The 17500-nt window shown below is 39.1% G+C and overlaps 3 protein-coding genes across 3 annotated transcripts in view; 1 reads left to right on the top strand and 2 right to left on the bottom strand.

Annotated features, from left to right (window-relative positions):
* Nucleotides 1-17500, bottom strand: part of LOC137974773 (nucleoprotein TPR-like) — a 124405-nt gene that overhangs the window by 26442 nt on the left and 80463 nt on the right. The gene's annotated exons all lie outside the window — the stretch shown is intronic.
* On the bottom strand, nucleotides 2528-6890 carry LOC137976132 (uncharacterized). The gene is made up of 2 exons (XM_068823421.1): nucleotides 4376-6890; nucleotides 2528-3930 (listed from the first exon to the last, which is right to left on the bottom strand). Exon 1 carries the CDS (start codon nucleotides 6791-6793, stop codon nucleotides 4382-4384), a length of 2412 nt encoding a protein of 803 aa, XP_068679522.1. The 5' UTR covers nucleotides 6794-6890; the 3' UTR covers nucleotides 2528-3930; nucleotides 4376-4381.
* Nucleotides 13769-17227, top strand: LOC137975154 (E3 ubiquitin-protein ligase TRIM71-like). The gene has a single exon (XM_068822238.1). It carries the CDS (start codon nucleotides 13864-13866, stop codon nucleotides 16102-16104), a length of 2241 nt encoding a protein of 746 aa, XP_068678339.1. The 5' UTR covers nucleotides 13769-13863; the 3' UTR covers nucleotides 16105-17227.

Genomic DNA, 17500 nt, shown 5'->3' with positions numbered 1-17500 from the left:
CAATATTTCTACCAATTTTTCAATTAAATAACACTAGATATAGTAAAATTGTCACTAAACTATATCCCATAATAAACTTATTTGTAAACAACTGCGACTTCGTCGATTTTCCATACTCTGTTCATTGCAAACATCCTATTGCCTTTTCCGCCTTGCCTTTTCTAGCCTGGATTTCAGACTATTACTTCGACTCATTTTCCCCCTGAGAGAGTAAAAACAACTCAAAGTAATCGTCTCAACTTCAGGCTACACCTTCTCTGATCTGAGTTAAAAGACTATTACAACATTACAACAGTCAATACATACGGTATCGGCTATAATAATTTGCAAATAAAAATAATGCAGCACTTTGCATCGCGGGGGCAGCTGTAGTGTCAACTATTACTAGTATATATTCATGACCAAACTCTCAGTTTGTTTTGGAGCCTCTGGGTGCTTGTTTGACAAAGGGTGTGGTGAATCTATAAAGGCTATGAATATTAATTTAAAACGCCCCTCTGACCTCTTGTTTACGGCTGTTAGAACAGCACACAAGCAACATTCTGGCATGTAAACCTATCCCCAATACATTTTTCATGGTCATTTACCGCTGCAATGAGTCAAACATTCAACTGTGAATGAAGATATCCATATCCCCGATAACGCAAAACCGCGTAAAGTTGTTTTTAAACCCTAGTTCCTTTCCAAATTATAGAAAAGAGTTGAATTTTCTCTCACTTATTTCTACTGTACTATTGTTTATATTGATTGAACTTTTGTTTCTTATCTCTTAAGAAATCACATCGAAAGCACTTGTTGGAACCTCTAGCAAATAGGGACCTTTTGTAACGTCGCCAGTTTTGAGACATTGGCAAATAAAAAAATCCACCAAAAAATAAGAAAACATCCAATTCACTAAATTCTTTCTTTATTAGATTACGAAAAGACGTCTTTAACATCCCTCAACATTTGGTTGATGTTGAATGTTTTAAAAGGGCTCAATCGCTTTATGAAACCAGCGAAGCAAAAAACGTGCTTTTTCTGAATCGTGATTCTTTTCATGGACATGAAAAGTCAAACGTATAGACGGTAAAATTTTCCGGGGCGCAATACTTCCAATTTAAATTACTGTGGTAATTGAGGGAATCGTGTGGCGTATATATGGTAAGGCAAAAGCCACAATTTGGTAAGGAAATGGATTTAAAAGCTTTTTAAAAGGTGCTTACCACGGACAAGGGAACTTTTGTAACCTCCTTGCCATGAAAAAGGGTCACAGTCCCTTTGATTTTAAAGTGATTCGTTGGGCGTCGGTCTGCAAGGGGATCAGTGTTTAAGGTATCTACTGAAAAGTTGTTGTGCCTTACCATCTAAAACTGGGCGAATTATAGCAAAAGGAGAAAAAAGTTACAAAAGTGCCCCACGATGCCTATGGAGAGAGAGAGAGAGAGAGAGAGAGAGAGAGAGAGAGAGAGAGAGAGAGAGAGAGAGAGAGAGAGAGAGAGAGAGAGAGAGAGAGAGATAGAGGTACGGGCACTTCTGTAACATTTTAAGGCACTTCAGTAACTATGATCGGGCACTTTTGCAACTGTAGGGCACTCTGGTACCCTAGGGAAGGGCACTTTTGTGCTTAAAGGCACTTTGGTAACTTCATAGGGCGTTTTTTAGGGCACTTCTGTAACAAAGGGCACTTTAGTAACATTTTGGTAGGGCACTTTTGTACCATAGGTCTGTTATGTGTAGGGCACTTCAGTAACTTATGTAAGGCACTTTGGTAACTCTGCTTTTTTACACCCTCGTTCGTCTTTATAGGGCTTGGGCACTGTCCTCAAGGGGAGATTGTAAACAAAACTATATGCTTGTACTTAAATATGAAGTTTGTTTGTCTTGGCAGGGTATTTTTGCTAAGGTTTTCTCCATATAATGCACAGGTGACAAGGTTTAATTTTCAATCTTTGTTCAATGTCTAAAATCCGCACGCGTCATTGGTTAAAATTGATCACGTGAGTTTCCGTTACCTAGCGACATCAAAGAAACAGAGTGCGTTCTTACAATGACGCATAAAAACTGTGCAGTGTTCTTCACCTTCAAACGTACATGGCTTCAAGTTCAAGATTTTCCGTGGTTGAGCAGGAAAAAATTAATGAAATAATTGACCCTGCCATCCCGGAAAACTTTGAGAACGCCAGGTTTAAAAATTGTAATTTCGCTTTCACTTATAACACGACAAAGAAAAGTGATGATTGATCATTGACATTGGCTTGTTTATGCTCACTGAAAATTCTGTTTGTGTTTTGTTTACAAATAAACGCACTTGCTTACTGTGCATTGAGCTCGAAATTCGAAAACTTTTTTAAAAATTTCTCGTTCATTGTACAGTAAGCGCGTGCGTGTATTGGAAAACCAAACACTCACAACAATCTCTAACCCGTAAATATCAAATTCCATAAGATGTTTAGCAGGTAATTGAAAAAGAAAGTCAAAGTACGGGTGATGATTAAGAAAAACAAATACTGTTTAATAATTTAAGCTCACTGACTAAAGGCAGGGCACAAAATTTATTTGTCATGACAACTTTGGCATAAAGTAAGAAAAAGATATACGAGGCATTACCAATCACATCGGCATTTATTCTACCTTTAAACTGGAACACTATTCACAATATATACTTTTTGAATATCAACAGATCATTGTAAGCCACAAAGCCTTAATTCTGAAAACAATGGTTACTTAACCATAGCAACTGTTTGGAAGCTTGCAAAAGTTCTTAAATTATTAAGTGGCTATTGAGTTTGCATCAGCTGTCAAGCATCATCAAGAGCAAAACAGTTAGGACACATGTACCTGGACAGCATGATGAAATTTTTCTCTTACTAAAGAACTAAAACACAAAATGTGCTTGATATCAATGTTGACATTACAAAGGCTGTGAAGCTTACAAAAGAGCTACATGTAAAGCTGCTGCTGCAAGTGCATTTGTTTGCTGAAGAATGCACTGTTTCAGTATTAAAATTTTGCATAATTGAAGGTGGGGAAGTGCACCTGTAGCCACCCTTGACTTGGTGGCACAATAGCTGAAAAAAAAATATATTTGTGGCAAAATCACTCACACTGTTTCCTGTGTGGCTGCTGTGTTTCGAACTTTTCTCATAAGATTCAAAAACGGAAACTTGAGGCTCATGTTTTGGCTAGAATAAAGAAAAACCGCAAATGTAGCTGCAGCCTTATAGGAATTTTGCCACAACCCTAACTTTCAACGATACCCTATATTAGAGAAACTGTTATTTCTGTCATACAGTAGAGATCAGTTTGTTTGAGAGACTCTGCTTTTAGAATGTTTAACTTTTTTTAAAGGTAAATACTGGAGTAAGCCTGAACAGCCAATTTAATAAAATACAAGTCATCTTGTACAGTAAGCACTCTATGCAAACTTTCTGTCATGCATTAAAAAAAATGGATAGAATAAAATCACGTAAGAGGTGTAAAAGGTGAGGCTTTCACAAAGTTTCTGACTATGTGAGACTAATCTGGAATTGAAGATATACTGGCAACAGAATTTTTGAAGTCTCATTCAAATCATCTTTGCAAAGCATGAAAACATTAAATTATCCCCACTCTTTACAATTAGGAATTAACAGGTCGGTGTTGAAAAAAACAAACAAACCAAGAGCTGCAAAAAGATCACATGGGACATGAGGCAAAAAAATAATAAGCTCCAATTAATGCTAAAGCAATACAGTAAGGCTTTCAAAAATTACTTCTTCCCATAAAACAGAACCTCAAATGTGAAAAATCAAATCTGTTGCACAGAAACAAACTTAAGGCTTTGTTTGTCATTAAGTCTCTGCTTGCACTGTACACCATTGTTTGAAGTCATAAGTGGGTATTTGTTGCTTCCAAACACAGTGCATTGTAACCACCTGACTCCAGCCAAAGAGAGCAGCTGATGGAAACCTGAAACCAATCACAACAAAGTTTAAGTGATAGACACATTACATTATTTTCAAGGAGTGAGTTTCTAGAGAAACTGTGGTGCTGGGTCAGTAGGGACTGGACTAACACTTGGTAGCATTTGGTGGACAAGGTAAATTATCCAATAACAGTAACAGTAACAGCAACAGCTACAAAAGTCCTTTGTCAGAGCGTAAATCCTTCACCCGGACATAGATAATTCAACATACAACATAATTTTTTAATTTGATACTCTACAATGACTCTAACCTTCTTAAATGATCATTCTGTTGTGGTGAGGTACAACTATACTTCTTCTAAATAAACCAACTGAATGCAGCCTGCATGCAGTATTACAAACAGCTTGCTTCAGAATTTTAAATATAACAGAAATCAACTCTGGGGGATATTAAAGCAATCCATGTGCAACACACAATGCAAGACATACCTGGTATTAACAGCTGCTCTGTTTTCCTCTCCTCTGCCTGCGCTCATACTTAATACGGTTAACTATTTGTCTCAATGACAGCGTTTGTAACATGCTTCTTCCTTTGGCATCAGAAGAAAGTCTGTCAGAAATGACCTTTTTCGAGATTGGACTGTTCTGAAGCATGTCCTCAAATAAGCGATGTAATATTTGTACATCTCCCTCACTGAAAAGAGCCTTTGTGTTGTTGCTTAATGCTGTTGTTGGCGAGACGATGTCAGAACCAGCAGATGATTCTTCTCTGAAAAGTCGTTCTACTTTATCACTTAGTTTTTCTTTCTCTGTTGGCAAGTCTAAAGTGTTGTTCTTGGATACTGGATGTCTCCACTCTGCGCGAACTTTGTCATAAACTCTTCTGGCATCTTCACCTCGGAACACTTGACTATCCTTGATCTTCTCTTTCACACATTCCATGGTGACTTTCTTTTGCTCTATTTCTTTTTTAAATAACTGGCGTATTTCTTGAACCGCCTCTTCTGACCATGGCAATTTTAATACATTCCTTCTTTCATCTTTCAATGGGTCTTCTTCAGCTTCTTCCTCGTTTGCATTCTGTTGCATGTCTTCTCCCGGCTGTTCAGATGGCAGTTCCTCAGATCTTTCTTCACAAGACTGAGAGCTCGTTTTCCTCATAATTTTGTGAAGTGTCTGTGAAGCAGTCACCGATGCTTTCGCACTTTGGCTCAAACGGTAGTATTTTACTGCAGTGTCTTCCTTATGAGCCATCAATTGAGCCAGATCGCTTGCTATTTCTTTGTGACTCTTGTGGCAGGCAGTCACCGCACCTTTCCTGAATAGTGTGCTGTGAATGCGTCCTCCTACCCCTGCCTTTTTCCAAACCGATTTGATAGCTTTGTTTATTTGACTGGACTGCAGTTTTGTTCCATTGAAAGATGGAAATAGTGGCTGGTCTTCTCCTGCTCCAACACCTGGCACCTTAGAGCGCACTTCTTGAACAAATATGCTCATCCAATTATACAAATTACTTGTTAGGACAATTAATGCTGGGCCATGAACATGGAATGTTTTGTGATTCATGACATTGATGACAAATCTGTCACCTTCTTTGTAGCCTCTTTTGAATTCTCTTAAAGTCATGTTAGCCAAAACTCCAGCACGGTTGGCATTATCAATGGAAATCTGAATGAGAAGGAAGTCACGCAAAAGGGTGTACTGTTGTTGTGCAATGTCTACACTGTGCTTTCCACTGAGCTTTCCAAGCAGGATGATAGCATCTCTGGAAATTTGGCTTTTTTCAAAGGCTTCAATTTTTTCTGCAGTGATAGCCTCAACTCGATCCTCTTCCCTCCTTTCCCACTTCCGTTTCAAGCTTGAACGCTTGTAAGATGTAGACCATCTCTTCATCTTTTCTCTCAACTGACTGATTAACTCACAGCTGGCTGTAATTTCTTTTGGCTTTTCAGACAGCAGGAAGGAGTAAAAATGTTGCAGGCTTGTAAGATATGATTTGATAGTTTCAGCAACATACTTTTCTTCAGCATGTTTAACAAACTTCTCCTTTAACAGACCGAAATCTAGAAGAGATGACACCTTCTTGTCAATGTCAATCACAAACAAGATCCTCTTAACCTGTGAAGCGTGCTGTTTGGCAGTTTTCACGTCTTTTTTGCCCCCATCTGGTGATTGTAGCCAATTCTCAAAATCGACAATTAACCCAGGGAGAGTGTCAACATCAGATTCAACATCAGCTTCTGCACTTGCACTTGCACTTGCACTACCAACCACTTCTCCATCTTCATCAATAACTATTTCCTTCTCCTCATTCTCCAGCTCCTCAACTTGTTCCATTTCAACTTCCTGACTTTCTTCAAGTGAAACCTCTTCGCTACTTTCAAGTGTTGCTGTTTCGAAGTTGGTTAGTTTTTCTCCGGCAGCTCTCTTGTCAATTAACTGGACTCTATAGGGCCTCTTTCCTTTTTGCAAAGCTTTATTCAGCAGACTTTTGTACTCGTCAGATGAAGGGCTAATCTTGTGAACATTTTTCAAATGGGCTGGTAATCGTTTCACACATGCTGAACATCCAATCATAGGACAAATTCTCTTTTTATGGTAGTCCTTGTAGGCCTTTGTTTCTTCATCACCATTATTTCTCTTCTTCCTGTTACCTGCCTCAGCACTTTCTTTACTTTTGAATGTGTACTTTTTCCGTAAATTAAAGTTTGTGATTGCTGAACGAGATCGAGAATGAGACCACTTATGAACCTGCATTAGATGCCTAGGGATGTGAACTACCACCTTCTTGCAGTAAGGGACTGGACACAGACGTTTCCCTCGTCCCTTATGTCTTCTTTCTTTGTTTGGTTCCTCCTTCTCCATTGGTTGTTCATTTTCCGGGGAATTGATCCTACCCTTCAACATTCGGATGTAACTTTTGGCATTTGAAAGTTCTCCATCCCCCTTCCTGCCTGGCTTATCTCCTTCATCTGCTACATCATCTTCGTCAGATGAAAAAACACCCTCACCCTCACTGATTTCACCTTCACTTCCATTGCCCAATTCAACAGGTCCACCAGCCCCATTCTCATCTTCACCTTTGGACCTAGCACCTTCACTGGTGACATAATCACTTTCCTCTTGCCAGTCAGCACAGGAATTCTCTTCACTTTGATTGACTGCAATTACAGGCTCTGTGCTTGAGTAAGCAGGCAAGCTGGATAAACTCCTAGTCCACATATGCCTAAGTTCAAAGGCTTTCTCGGACAACTAAATGATAGACAAGGAAAAACATGAACAGTGTTGACCAGTAATGAATAAAATTTGAGTTTCAGTTGCAAAGGTTTTTGTGTTCCTTTTGATACAGTATGCTTAGTTATTGTGATCATTACACCATGAAAATGTTTCTTCTGCACTTGCCGTTATTAAATACCGCCAATGATGATGCTAAATGCACAAGATTTACGTCCATAATTTAGCCTCATTTTATAAATGCCAAGTATTGGATATAAATACTTTGGCATGTGAAAAACGATGCAAAATTATTGACATTAATTCATGCCCATGAAAAAATGCAGTGGTGGTCACTAAATCAAACTATTTACCTAAGTTAAACAGTTTCACCCAAGAAAATGTAAGAGCATGATCCCCATACAAAGAAATTTCAAAAACCGCTCATGACAAGCAGAATGAGCCAGTTCAGGGACAGGATATCAACTTAATTAAATTTGCCATGTCACGCAATTTTAGCCATTTTCATGACTTTCAGATTTACCATAAGACAGAATTAGCAAAATAACAACAACCAATTACAATTTCAGAACAACATAAAAAAGCAAAGAGGCGCATGGATGGGAAAAAAGGAGAAGATTGAAAAGGAATTGCATTCCCAAATAAATCTTGGAAAAAAAACAGTCGGCCCAACGTATAATTTCAAATTCACTACAATTCACCTGGTTAATGGTCGTTTATGCTTAGCATCGTCCGTGTAACGATTATTTCATCGGCAAAGGAATTTCATATTTCCTATTTAGCTAAAGATCTGCCCAAATGACCTTCGAATACCGTGACATAGCTCTGACTTGCTTTAATCTAACCATACGATCGGACGTAAAAATAGCACAAATGGAAAACAAAACTGTGATTGTGCTCAAAGTACTCACCATTTTTGCTTTCTCTTGATTACCCTGCCTTAAGGCCTGCATTTCGATTGACTTTAAATCCCGAAGTCTTGCCTGGAGGCCGAAGTAATCCATCCTACAATTTTTTTCAAGGCCACAACACGTGGGACGAGAACAGTCCGTTATATAAAAGCTCTCATCTGTCGCTAACTTTAGGGCGTCAAAAGGGCGTCTTCGAGCGATGGACATCAACCGGAAGTGGAGTTTTCTTATTGTTGGGCAGTGGTTTAGCTCAAATTTGCGAGCAAATCGTCTCTATACCAGTAAGAGCACTGAACAGTATAAATGTGGTTGGACCAGTGGGGGTTAATAGGGAAAACGCTTCACTTCTGGTTGCCATCCGTTGCTCAAAAACGCTTGGCTCTGAGACAGCATCTGGTAAGAAAAGTCGTTTTTCATGGCAGGTTGTGCAATTGTATAGTTACAGCCAAGGCTCCACGTGCAAAATATTGCTTGCACAGGTGAAAGCATATTTTAAAATAATTATTGTCATGTTGCCAGGGAAGATGAAAATTGCGAGAAACAAGTTGCACAATGTTGCACCCCTTTAAACTTATTTTCTTGCGCTTATGGTGCTGCTTAAGTAAACATAAAAATCAAGTACAGAAATAAAATTAAGCATAATCAAATTAATGTGCTAACAATTTGTCACTTATAACAGCTGTAGTGCGCAGAATGTCACCTGTTTCTCCAGTTCTAGACAGCCGTAGCAGGTGGAACAGTCGCTTGAGCTGAAGGGAAAAAAGATGAAAACTTGCACGTATCTTTTGTTTTGTCTTCTCTTCATGCATCGGAACTCAACTGGTCTCAAAAACGTTCACGAATCCTTATACGGGTCGCGGAGCATGCTGCTTAACGTGAAACGACATCGGGCATTGACTGAATCACCTAACTAGGGCGCGAAGCGGTTTGAAAATGTGGATGTGCGACCCACACAAAACAAGCTTTTTGAAAGAAATGTTGATGAGGCTTTCTTGTTGTGTGTGTGCGTGTTTTTTATTTTTTTTATTTTTGCCTTAAACTGGGTGTAAAAAAAACACGGGGAATAAATTAAAGGCATGGCCTGGAAGCATGCAGCCACTGATTCATAGTGTTAGGCATAAATGGCTTATTTCTCAGTCATCTTTGGCGATAGTGTGTAAATATTTTCACTGATAAGGGCCGTATTTAGTACTAATTCCATACCAAAAGATTGGTTTTTTTTCTGAAAAAGAAATGTCTTTCTCGCGCTGACGGAATATCTTGCAAAAAAGGCACTTTGGTAACATTACAAATTTCTAACACCCACTGCTAGAAATACCTATGTTTTCTAATCAAGGATTTTACGGAAGGCCGTCAAATTTTAGGTGTATAAAGTACAGTAGTACAACTATGTGTAGCGTAAGTTTGGTTGACTTTGACTGATTAATAATGGTACAATCGAGTTTCGACTTTTGTTTTGTTACTGAGCGGCCTTTTCAATGATCCGGAAACCTCAACTCGACTTGAAAGTGCAAGTAAAAACCTTCAAAATTTTGGAAGACCCGAGAACCACTTTACTTATTTACAGTGGCAAAAGAGTGAATACATATGGGTAATATAGGGTCTTAAATACCTACATTTTGCCAAGTTTTCACAACTTACCACTAAAAAACGAACGTTACCACGACACCGGGAACTTTTGTAACCTCAAACGTGAAAAAACAGCTGTAAAAAGCCTCGTTTTCGATGTGGAATATTGATCTTTGCAGGCCACAATGGTTATAAAGTATACTCTCCTAAAAATAGGAAACCTGGGTTTAAATCGTACAAATGGACATTTGTAAGCCTTCGAGAGAACTTAGTTACAAAAGTGCCCACTTTACCTCTAGAGAGAGAGAGAGAGAGAGAGAGAGAGAGAGAGAGAGAGAGAGAGAGAGAGAGAGAGAGAGAGAGAGTTTTGGCGATTTAAACCCGGACTGGACTACAGGATTTAAACTTTTTGCCTAGCGAGATTTCAAGTTATTGTGGAACGTTTGGTACCAAGTTACTCTAATACTGCTATCAAGATTATGGAATTGTAAAATTAGAACTTTGCACTGGATTACGGAACTGGACTTCGAAAACAGGGCCCGGTTCTTCGAAAGCCGATTAACTTAATCCAGGATTAGCGTAAACTTTTGTTTCATAGACCGTATTCATAAATGGCGACCAAGAAATTATTCTTTTGTCCATGTGCTAATCATCCCCACTAGCCTCACTTTGAAGCAAAGATTCTTTTGAATTTTGTTCGTGCTAACGAGGTTATTGATAATTAGCATAGAGACAAGAGAATAATTACTTAGCCGCCAATTATGAATACGGTCTATGTTTTCAACGTTTTGGTGAAAGTTTCCTTTGCTTATTTTTGTTTTTCAAGATTGAATTCTTCTAATGTAAAGTTTTACAGAATATCAGCCTTGAATAGCATTTGGGAGTAAAGATTAAAACTCCTTTGTTAATTTTTAACCTGAGATTAGCCTTAATCGACTTTGAAGAACTGGCCCAGGATGATAAGTTGTTAAACTGTGATTTATAATAAGTTTTTCTGATGATTTAAGGCTGATCTTGTAATTTTTGGATTAACGGAGTTAAGGAAGCAGGTAAAACTGTGGGATTTGAATAAAGTCTCCTTCAAATAAATAAATAAATAAATAAATAAATGAATAATCCCGTATCCTGATAACCAGCTAATAGAGCTTCGTTGTTTGCATTTGCAAATTTAATAACATTAACAATGAGTTTTTACAACAAACAACTTCAAGTTATATACAGAATTATCTTTCTGGTAATCTCTCGCCATTTTCTGAAGTTTACCTGTAGTTGAAATTCCCTGTAACTAGACTTTCTGTGTTAACTGTTTGCGCATTCCACGGATACGCCCTTGTAGGCGTCTTGTTTTGTTTTTTTTTTTTAATTTCCTAACAAGGAAATTGCTCCATAGATCACGTTCATGCGTAAGGATAAGCTACCTACCGGTCTGTTCGCTGCACTGTGTATCGTCACGTACAACCAAAATACAGGTAGTGGGGAAGAGTGGTAAATTTCCAATTTTGGAAACCTTTGGGAGGCGCGGTGGCCTCATGGTCAGTGCGCTCGACTCCGGATCGTGTGGTTCGGGTTCGGCCCCTGGCCGGGGACATTGTGTTGTGTTCTTGGGCAAGACACTTTACTCTCACGTTGCCTCTCTCCACCCAGGCGCATAAATGGGTACCGGCGAAAATGCCGGGGGTAACCCTGTGATGGACTGGCACCCCATCCAAGGGGGAGTAAAAATACTCCTAGTCGCTTTATGCTATAGAAATCGGGATAAGCTCCGGCCTAATGGGCCACTTCGCTCGTAAGCAGACTTTACCTTTACCATAATCCGCATTTGAGATTCGCCGATTTGACCGAAAGTTATTGAGATTTTATAGCATCGAAACAGCATTATACCCAGAGAAAGAGCAGAAATATTTGAAAATTCTTAGGCCGCTCAAATGATGTTCGAAAGCGGATAATTTTTCTACCCTTATTTAAATAGACCACTTTGAATTCGATATTTTAAAATTCAGCATGGCAGCCTTGAGGGCACAAAAAAAGGAAACTAAATGAAATTCTTTTCTTTTGCTTGCGTCCTCTAAGCCTCACTGTCAAGCTGAGTTTTAATATATCGAAAGGTGTCTATACTGTTACTGCTAAAAGATTGAACCACCGCGAAACACGCACTCTTCGTGTGTCACACGCGTGCGGGTCGTGAATATGTCGGTCATACATTTACAGGAAAGTTTTCCATCCATATAGGTATATATAACTTACAATGACAGATAACGGACCAATTGTTTGGTAGCCATTAACGTGAACAAATGGAATGCAATTTCTACGCAAAACGCTCCATTCAACGGCCCTAAATGCTAGGTTTGAGCCATATTTTTGTAGGACTAACAATGAATTTTAGGGACTGGAAACCCGCTAAAGTACCTTCGGGATTCACCGGAACATTTCGATTATCTACGGTAATGTTGGGACTTTTTCTGAACGTTTCAGGAAAGGAGAAACATCGCGCTGCTTCTTTCAACGGCACCCGACACCCGTGGAAACGTGCTGCCGATCTCGTATTAATAGTAGAATGCTTGTTTTGGTGTTTTACACTCGGGTCAGTGACAAGTCCGGAGTTTGCTCAGGGGCACCCAACGAGAATGTAGTTCAAAACCACTTAAACATAGCATTGTTAAACGTATTTTAGTATTTAAACGGTAGATATAGGCATATTTTTATCCCCTAAAAATTTTTCATCTGTTCGGATTTCCTAGCTGAAAATCTAGTGTTCCAAAAACCATAGGGATCATAACTTACCTTTTCGAAAAAAGGCTCCTGAAAATTCTAGGTGATCTTTTTAGGGTAAAAATCCGTTAAAAAGGGGCAATTATACCATTTATCAGATGTTCGAAAATCCTAGGAGAGGCAGGCAAGCAAGACATTTTACAACAAATGTTCCGAAAATTCTAGATCTCAAATCGTCTTCCGAACAGATATTTTCCAAAAATTGGGTGCCCCTGTTTGCTTCCGATCATGCAACTTCGGGCAATTCTGAGCGCTTTTGTGTGGATACAAATTACTACTTGGTAGTTGTTGGTGTATATGACATTTTCATTCACCGAGAGGCACACAAGCTGTATGCGAAGTACTGCATTTTCTTTATATCATGTACGAATTGATTGCAAATTTCAGTTACGCAGGTAACTTTTTTGTGCGAGTACTGAAGACTTAAAAACGCCTGAGCGGCATCGATAAAGGTTTAGCAAATTTATGACTCAGCAAAAACGGACGCCACCCTTTTCCAGTGACAGGCGGATCAAACATGCATGAATTAACCAAATGGCAACAACGAGCCCTTAGCAAGTCAAGTTTATCCAAATGATGCTACAAAATACTTTCGAAGCTAAAATGTCTTGAAGCCAAAACTATCATTTGTTTCAGTTACAAAAAGGCACGGATGGTGAAAAGGATGAGAAGTGCAAATAGTAGCATTTAAACAGAAGACGGGAAAGTAGACATTGAACATTAATCCATGAATTCGCTCAAATTTTCCGCACAAGACGGATTCCACACGATCGTCAGCAAACGACCGCCGGAAATAAGTCTGCGTTCGCTGGCTAGATCGTCAGCGTTGTGCGTCAGAAAACTCATTAAAACTGAAGATATTTTATGGCGCCTTTGTAAAAACAATTTCATGACACAAATGACACAGACGATCCGCTGCTAACAATTCTAAGAAAATCAAGGGGCTACACAAGGTCAAAATCCTCATTAATTTTTTAAAAGCTTTTCATTGCGATAGGACATCCGTGGCGGTATACTCAACATTTGGAAGGACACTCTAGAGAACAGTCCGGCGTGGTGACGGTTCACATCAGATAGGGAACGATAGAAAGAACAGGAACATAGAGATAATGGTCAAAACGCCATATGCATGGGCTGAGGGGAAGGAAGGAATGCGGTATTGTTCCGAAACATTCATCTCATTTTTGTCTAATCACCCGAGTTGCTTTGTTGCTACGCTTAAGAATCCAGATACGCCTTCTTTCTACTGTGTTCACTTTTTCTGTGGCTTTGTAGCCCGAAACAAAAATTTTGACCGCTGAGAAAATGAAACCAAAAGGGAAAATCCATAACAAACATGACAGTTTAATGACGTTAATTTTCTAAAAAAATCCAGGATATTAAAACATTTGACTTTAGGCATTTTTATTGGTTAAGATAACAAAACCAGACAACAATGAACCAAGATCGTGACCATGTTCAACACGGAAGTCCGTTTTCCCCTCTTCGTTTATCATGGATATCAAAACCTTTCTAGACAATATTTACGAACATCTTTGTTGTCCTGTATGTATGACCAGGTTCACTAATCCTAAGCAGCTTCCTTGCTTACACAGTTTGTGCCTTCATTGCCTGCAAAGGATTCAACAAACGAGCGGAATTCGAGACACTATTTCATGCCCCGAGTGTAGGCAGAATTTCAGGATCCCTGGAAACGGTGATCTTAACGCTTTTCCAACAAACTTTCGTATCAACAGTTTGTTGGATGCTTTGCCTGTCACAGAGTGCAATACGAGTGGCATCAAGTGTGGAAATTGCGAGAAAACAAGCGGAGAATCTGCGTACTGCTTCACTTGTCGTTCATTCTGGTGTGATGACTGCCTCCCTCTGCATAACGGGCTAAGGAACAATAAAGAACACCACGCTTTGGCTTTGAAAGATTTTCGAGACGAAGACTTTGAGAACATTTTAAAGCAGCCAACACTTTGTGGAAAAGAAGGTCACGAGAAGAAAGAATTAGAGTTTTTCTGCCAGGATTGCGAAATTAGCATTTGCAACGCTTGTGCTTTACTAGACCATGAAGGTCACTCTAAGATCCTTGTGGAAAGTGCCGCAAAGGAACGAAAAGCGAGAGTCGATGCAGCCATTGAATCAGAGAAACGTAGAGCGCTGGAGAAGAGGACAAGGATCGCGACAATTGATGAAAACTTTGTTAAAATTCAAGAGCAGGCTGCTAGGGTAAAAACCAATGTGCAGCAGCTTGTCGCCAGGTTAGTTGCGGTCATAGAAGCGAAACAGAACGAAATCGTTGATGCGGTGGAAAACAAAGTAAAAGAATCATTGGAGCTTTCAGAAGAGAAAAAGCACGCAATCGAAGAGGAAGTCAAAATGCACGAAGCAGCCATCCAACAACTGGAAATGATTTTAAAGCGAAGCACAAGCGCTCAATTCATGCAACCAAATGAATTTCTAGACAACATACTTCAGAAGGAAGGCGAAGAAGAAGATTCAGCTACTCGTGGCGGCGAAAGTTTGACTACTTTTGTCTTTGAAGGAAATGAACAACTGTTTCATGACATGAACACGAAAGAAATTGGCTGTTTTTTTGTCACCAAAACGAGCTCAAAAAACTCGAGCGCTGAGGGAAAAGGGATCATTGAAGGAACTGTTGGACTTGAAGCCGAGATTGTTGTAACAACGAAGAATACACAAAAAGAACAATGTTACCAAGAACATGACCGTGTGACGTTGGAAATCAGAAATCTTGAGGGCCATGACAGTGCGATCATACCTCAAATACAAGATAACAAAGATGGCACTTACAAAATCCGCTATTTTCCCAAAGAACCCGGAACATTTCAGGCATCCGTGAAAGTCAATGGAAAACATGTGCGTGGCAGCCCTTTTGAGGTTCAAGTCAAACGCAGACAGTTCCGACCCGTGTTATCCTTTGGACAACAAGGATTGTATGTTGGAATGTTTTCCAGTCCTTGGGGGGTAGCAGTGAATGGCAACGATGAGATTGCAGTGAGTAAAGGTGATAACCACAGAGTACAGATATTTGCCAGTAATGGAACTCACTTAAGATCGTTTGGTAAAAAGGGTAATCAGCAGGGAGAGTTCGACTGGCCTGCTGGGATAGCTTTTCAAAATGATAAGATTATAGTGGCAGACACTAAGAACCACCGAGTTCAATTGTTTAGTGATGAGGGTCATTATCTTAATCAGTTTGGAGGAAAAGGAACCCGGGATCACCAGTTTAGCACTCCTCTTGGCCTGTCAATTGACAGCGATGGCAACATTATTGCTACTGACAAAGATAACAAATTAATCAAAATCTTTTCACCCGATGGTCGGTTTTTGCGCAGTATCGGTAATGACGGCTCTTTAATCAATCCTTTGCATTGTATCCAACACGAAAACTTTCTTATTGTGTCAGACGGGGGTGATCACTGTATAAAAGTTTTTAATAGGGAGGGGGAGTTTCTTTATAAATTTGGAAATAAGGGGAATGGGGACGGGGAGTTCCATGATCCTGGCTGCCTGTCAGTGGACAGAGCGGGACATCTGCTTGTTTGTGATTCATTGAATCACCGAGTACAGGTGTTTAAACTCAGCGGAGAGTTTGTAACTAAGTTTGGAGCAAAAGGGATAAGGGAAGGAGAGCTCAATTACCCGCTTTCTACAGCAGCGCTTAGCGATGGTAAAATAATTGTCACCGATTTTCGTAACCATCGTGTTCAGATTTTTGAATAGATGTACAACTTTTTCTGATTCTTGTTCTTTAGCGTCACCGACTTTAAAATTCCTTTGTCGGTAAAAAAGTTCCCAATTACAATGAGAATTTCTCCTTTTATGAATCGTTCTTAACTGAAAGCAATACTGTAGTTTACACAATATCAAGCGAGGAGAGTTCAGATATTTCAGGGTCAAAAAATAGAATTATAGAGGTTGGTAATTTTCGCGTGGTTGTCTGAGATCTCTTAATTTTAAATTTTGGTACCCCCCCCCCCCCCCCCCCCCCTCCCTATGCATAATCAAATTTGTTCCTGTATATTTGCGAATTGCCTTGATCTCCAAAGTCAAAGACAGGCCATTTTAAAGAATTTTGGCTGGGACTTGTTTCCAATAACAGAAAAGAACTAATTGCTTTCATTTTAACCAACGGAGAGGAGATGTGGCTTCTATACCGATTTATCAACGTTAGATGTTTTAAAAAAGGCGTGTTTCTTTAGACAGCGCGCACTTAGTTCTTAACCGCTGTAAGATTGTATTCGTATATATTACACTTGTTAGAGGAAGAGATTATAAAGCTAACAGAGAATTCAACACTTAGTTCTTACATCCATCGTCTTTTAGATCAAGCGTGATAACTCATCCAAATCATCTTTTCAAATCTTCTTCACGTAATTAATATCCGCTTTGAAAGAGGAAACGCATGCAAGCCTCTTGGAAAGTGGTGGACGAATGTGTTATACTAGTTTATACTGATTGATAATTTAAACCAAGGGTTTAATATGATTCGAATTTTCAGCACAAATGAGTTTTTACGCCCCAAATTGATTTGTTTTCAGAATTTTATAAATGTCCTTCTGATTGATTCCAGGTTTAAAGAAAATTTTTGAAAGTCATAGTTAAAAAAAAAATATGCTAAAGCTAATGCGAAAACGGCACAGGAAAGCCACATTTTTTCTTTCTTAGCATGATAATACCTTGGTAAGAGCAATTTAATTTCTTCTAGGCGATGTGTGTTTTGTAGCAATATTAAGTCTAGAAATATGTACACTGTAGAGCAATTACGATAACTCGTTTTGACACTGAAGTAGGTTTTGCTTAATACTTGGTGTAACCTTGCTTAATCACAATAAAATTAATGTAAAAGGCAAATGTGTTGCGATTTTTCTACCCTCTGTCGAGTATCTCTCGGTTGCTTTCATGTCTTTCATGGCTGCATTAAAAATCATTAATAATTCATGAGCAAAACAGCCTATCAGTTCACCGATAAAATGTCACGTGCATCAGCTTTTAAAAGCGACAGCACTTTCATTGTTATTCTGTACATGAAGCATGGTAATAAGACATAGCTTGATTTTCTTGTATGCTAATTTTCTTCTGTGACATTTTGCACCAATGTCTGGATTCCAAAGTTACA

Source organism: Montipora foliosa, chromosome 11 (genome assembly GCF_036669935.1).
Source record: "Montipora foliosa isolate CH-2021 chromosome 11, ASM3666993v2, whole genome shotgun sequence".
Taxonomy (NCBI): domain Eukaryota; kingdom Metazoa; phylum Cnidaria; class Anthozoa; order Scleractinia; family Acroporidae; genus Montipora; species Montipora foliosa.
Note: the sequence above shows the minus strand (reverse complement) of the source record. Positions and strands in the feature narration are given on the sequence as shown.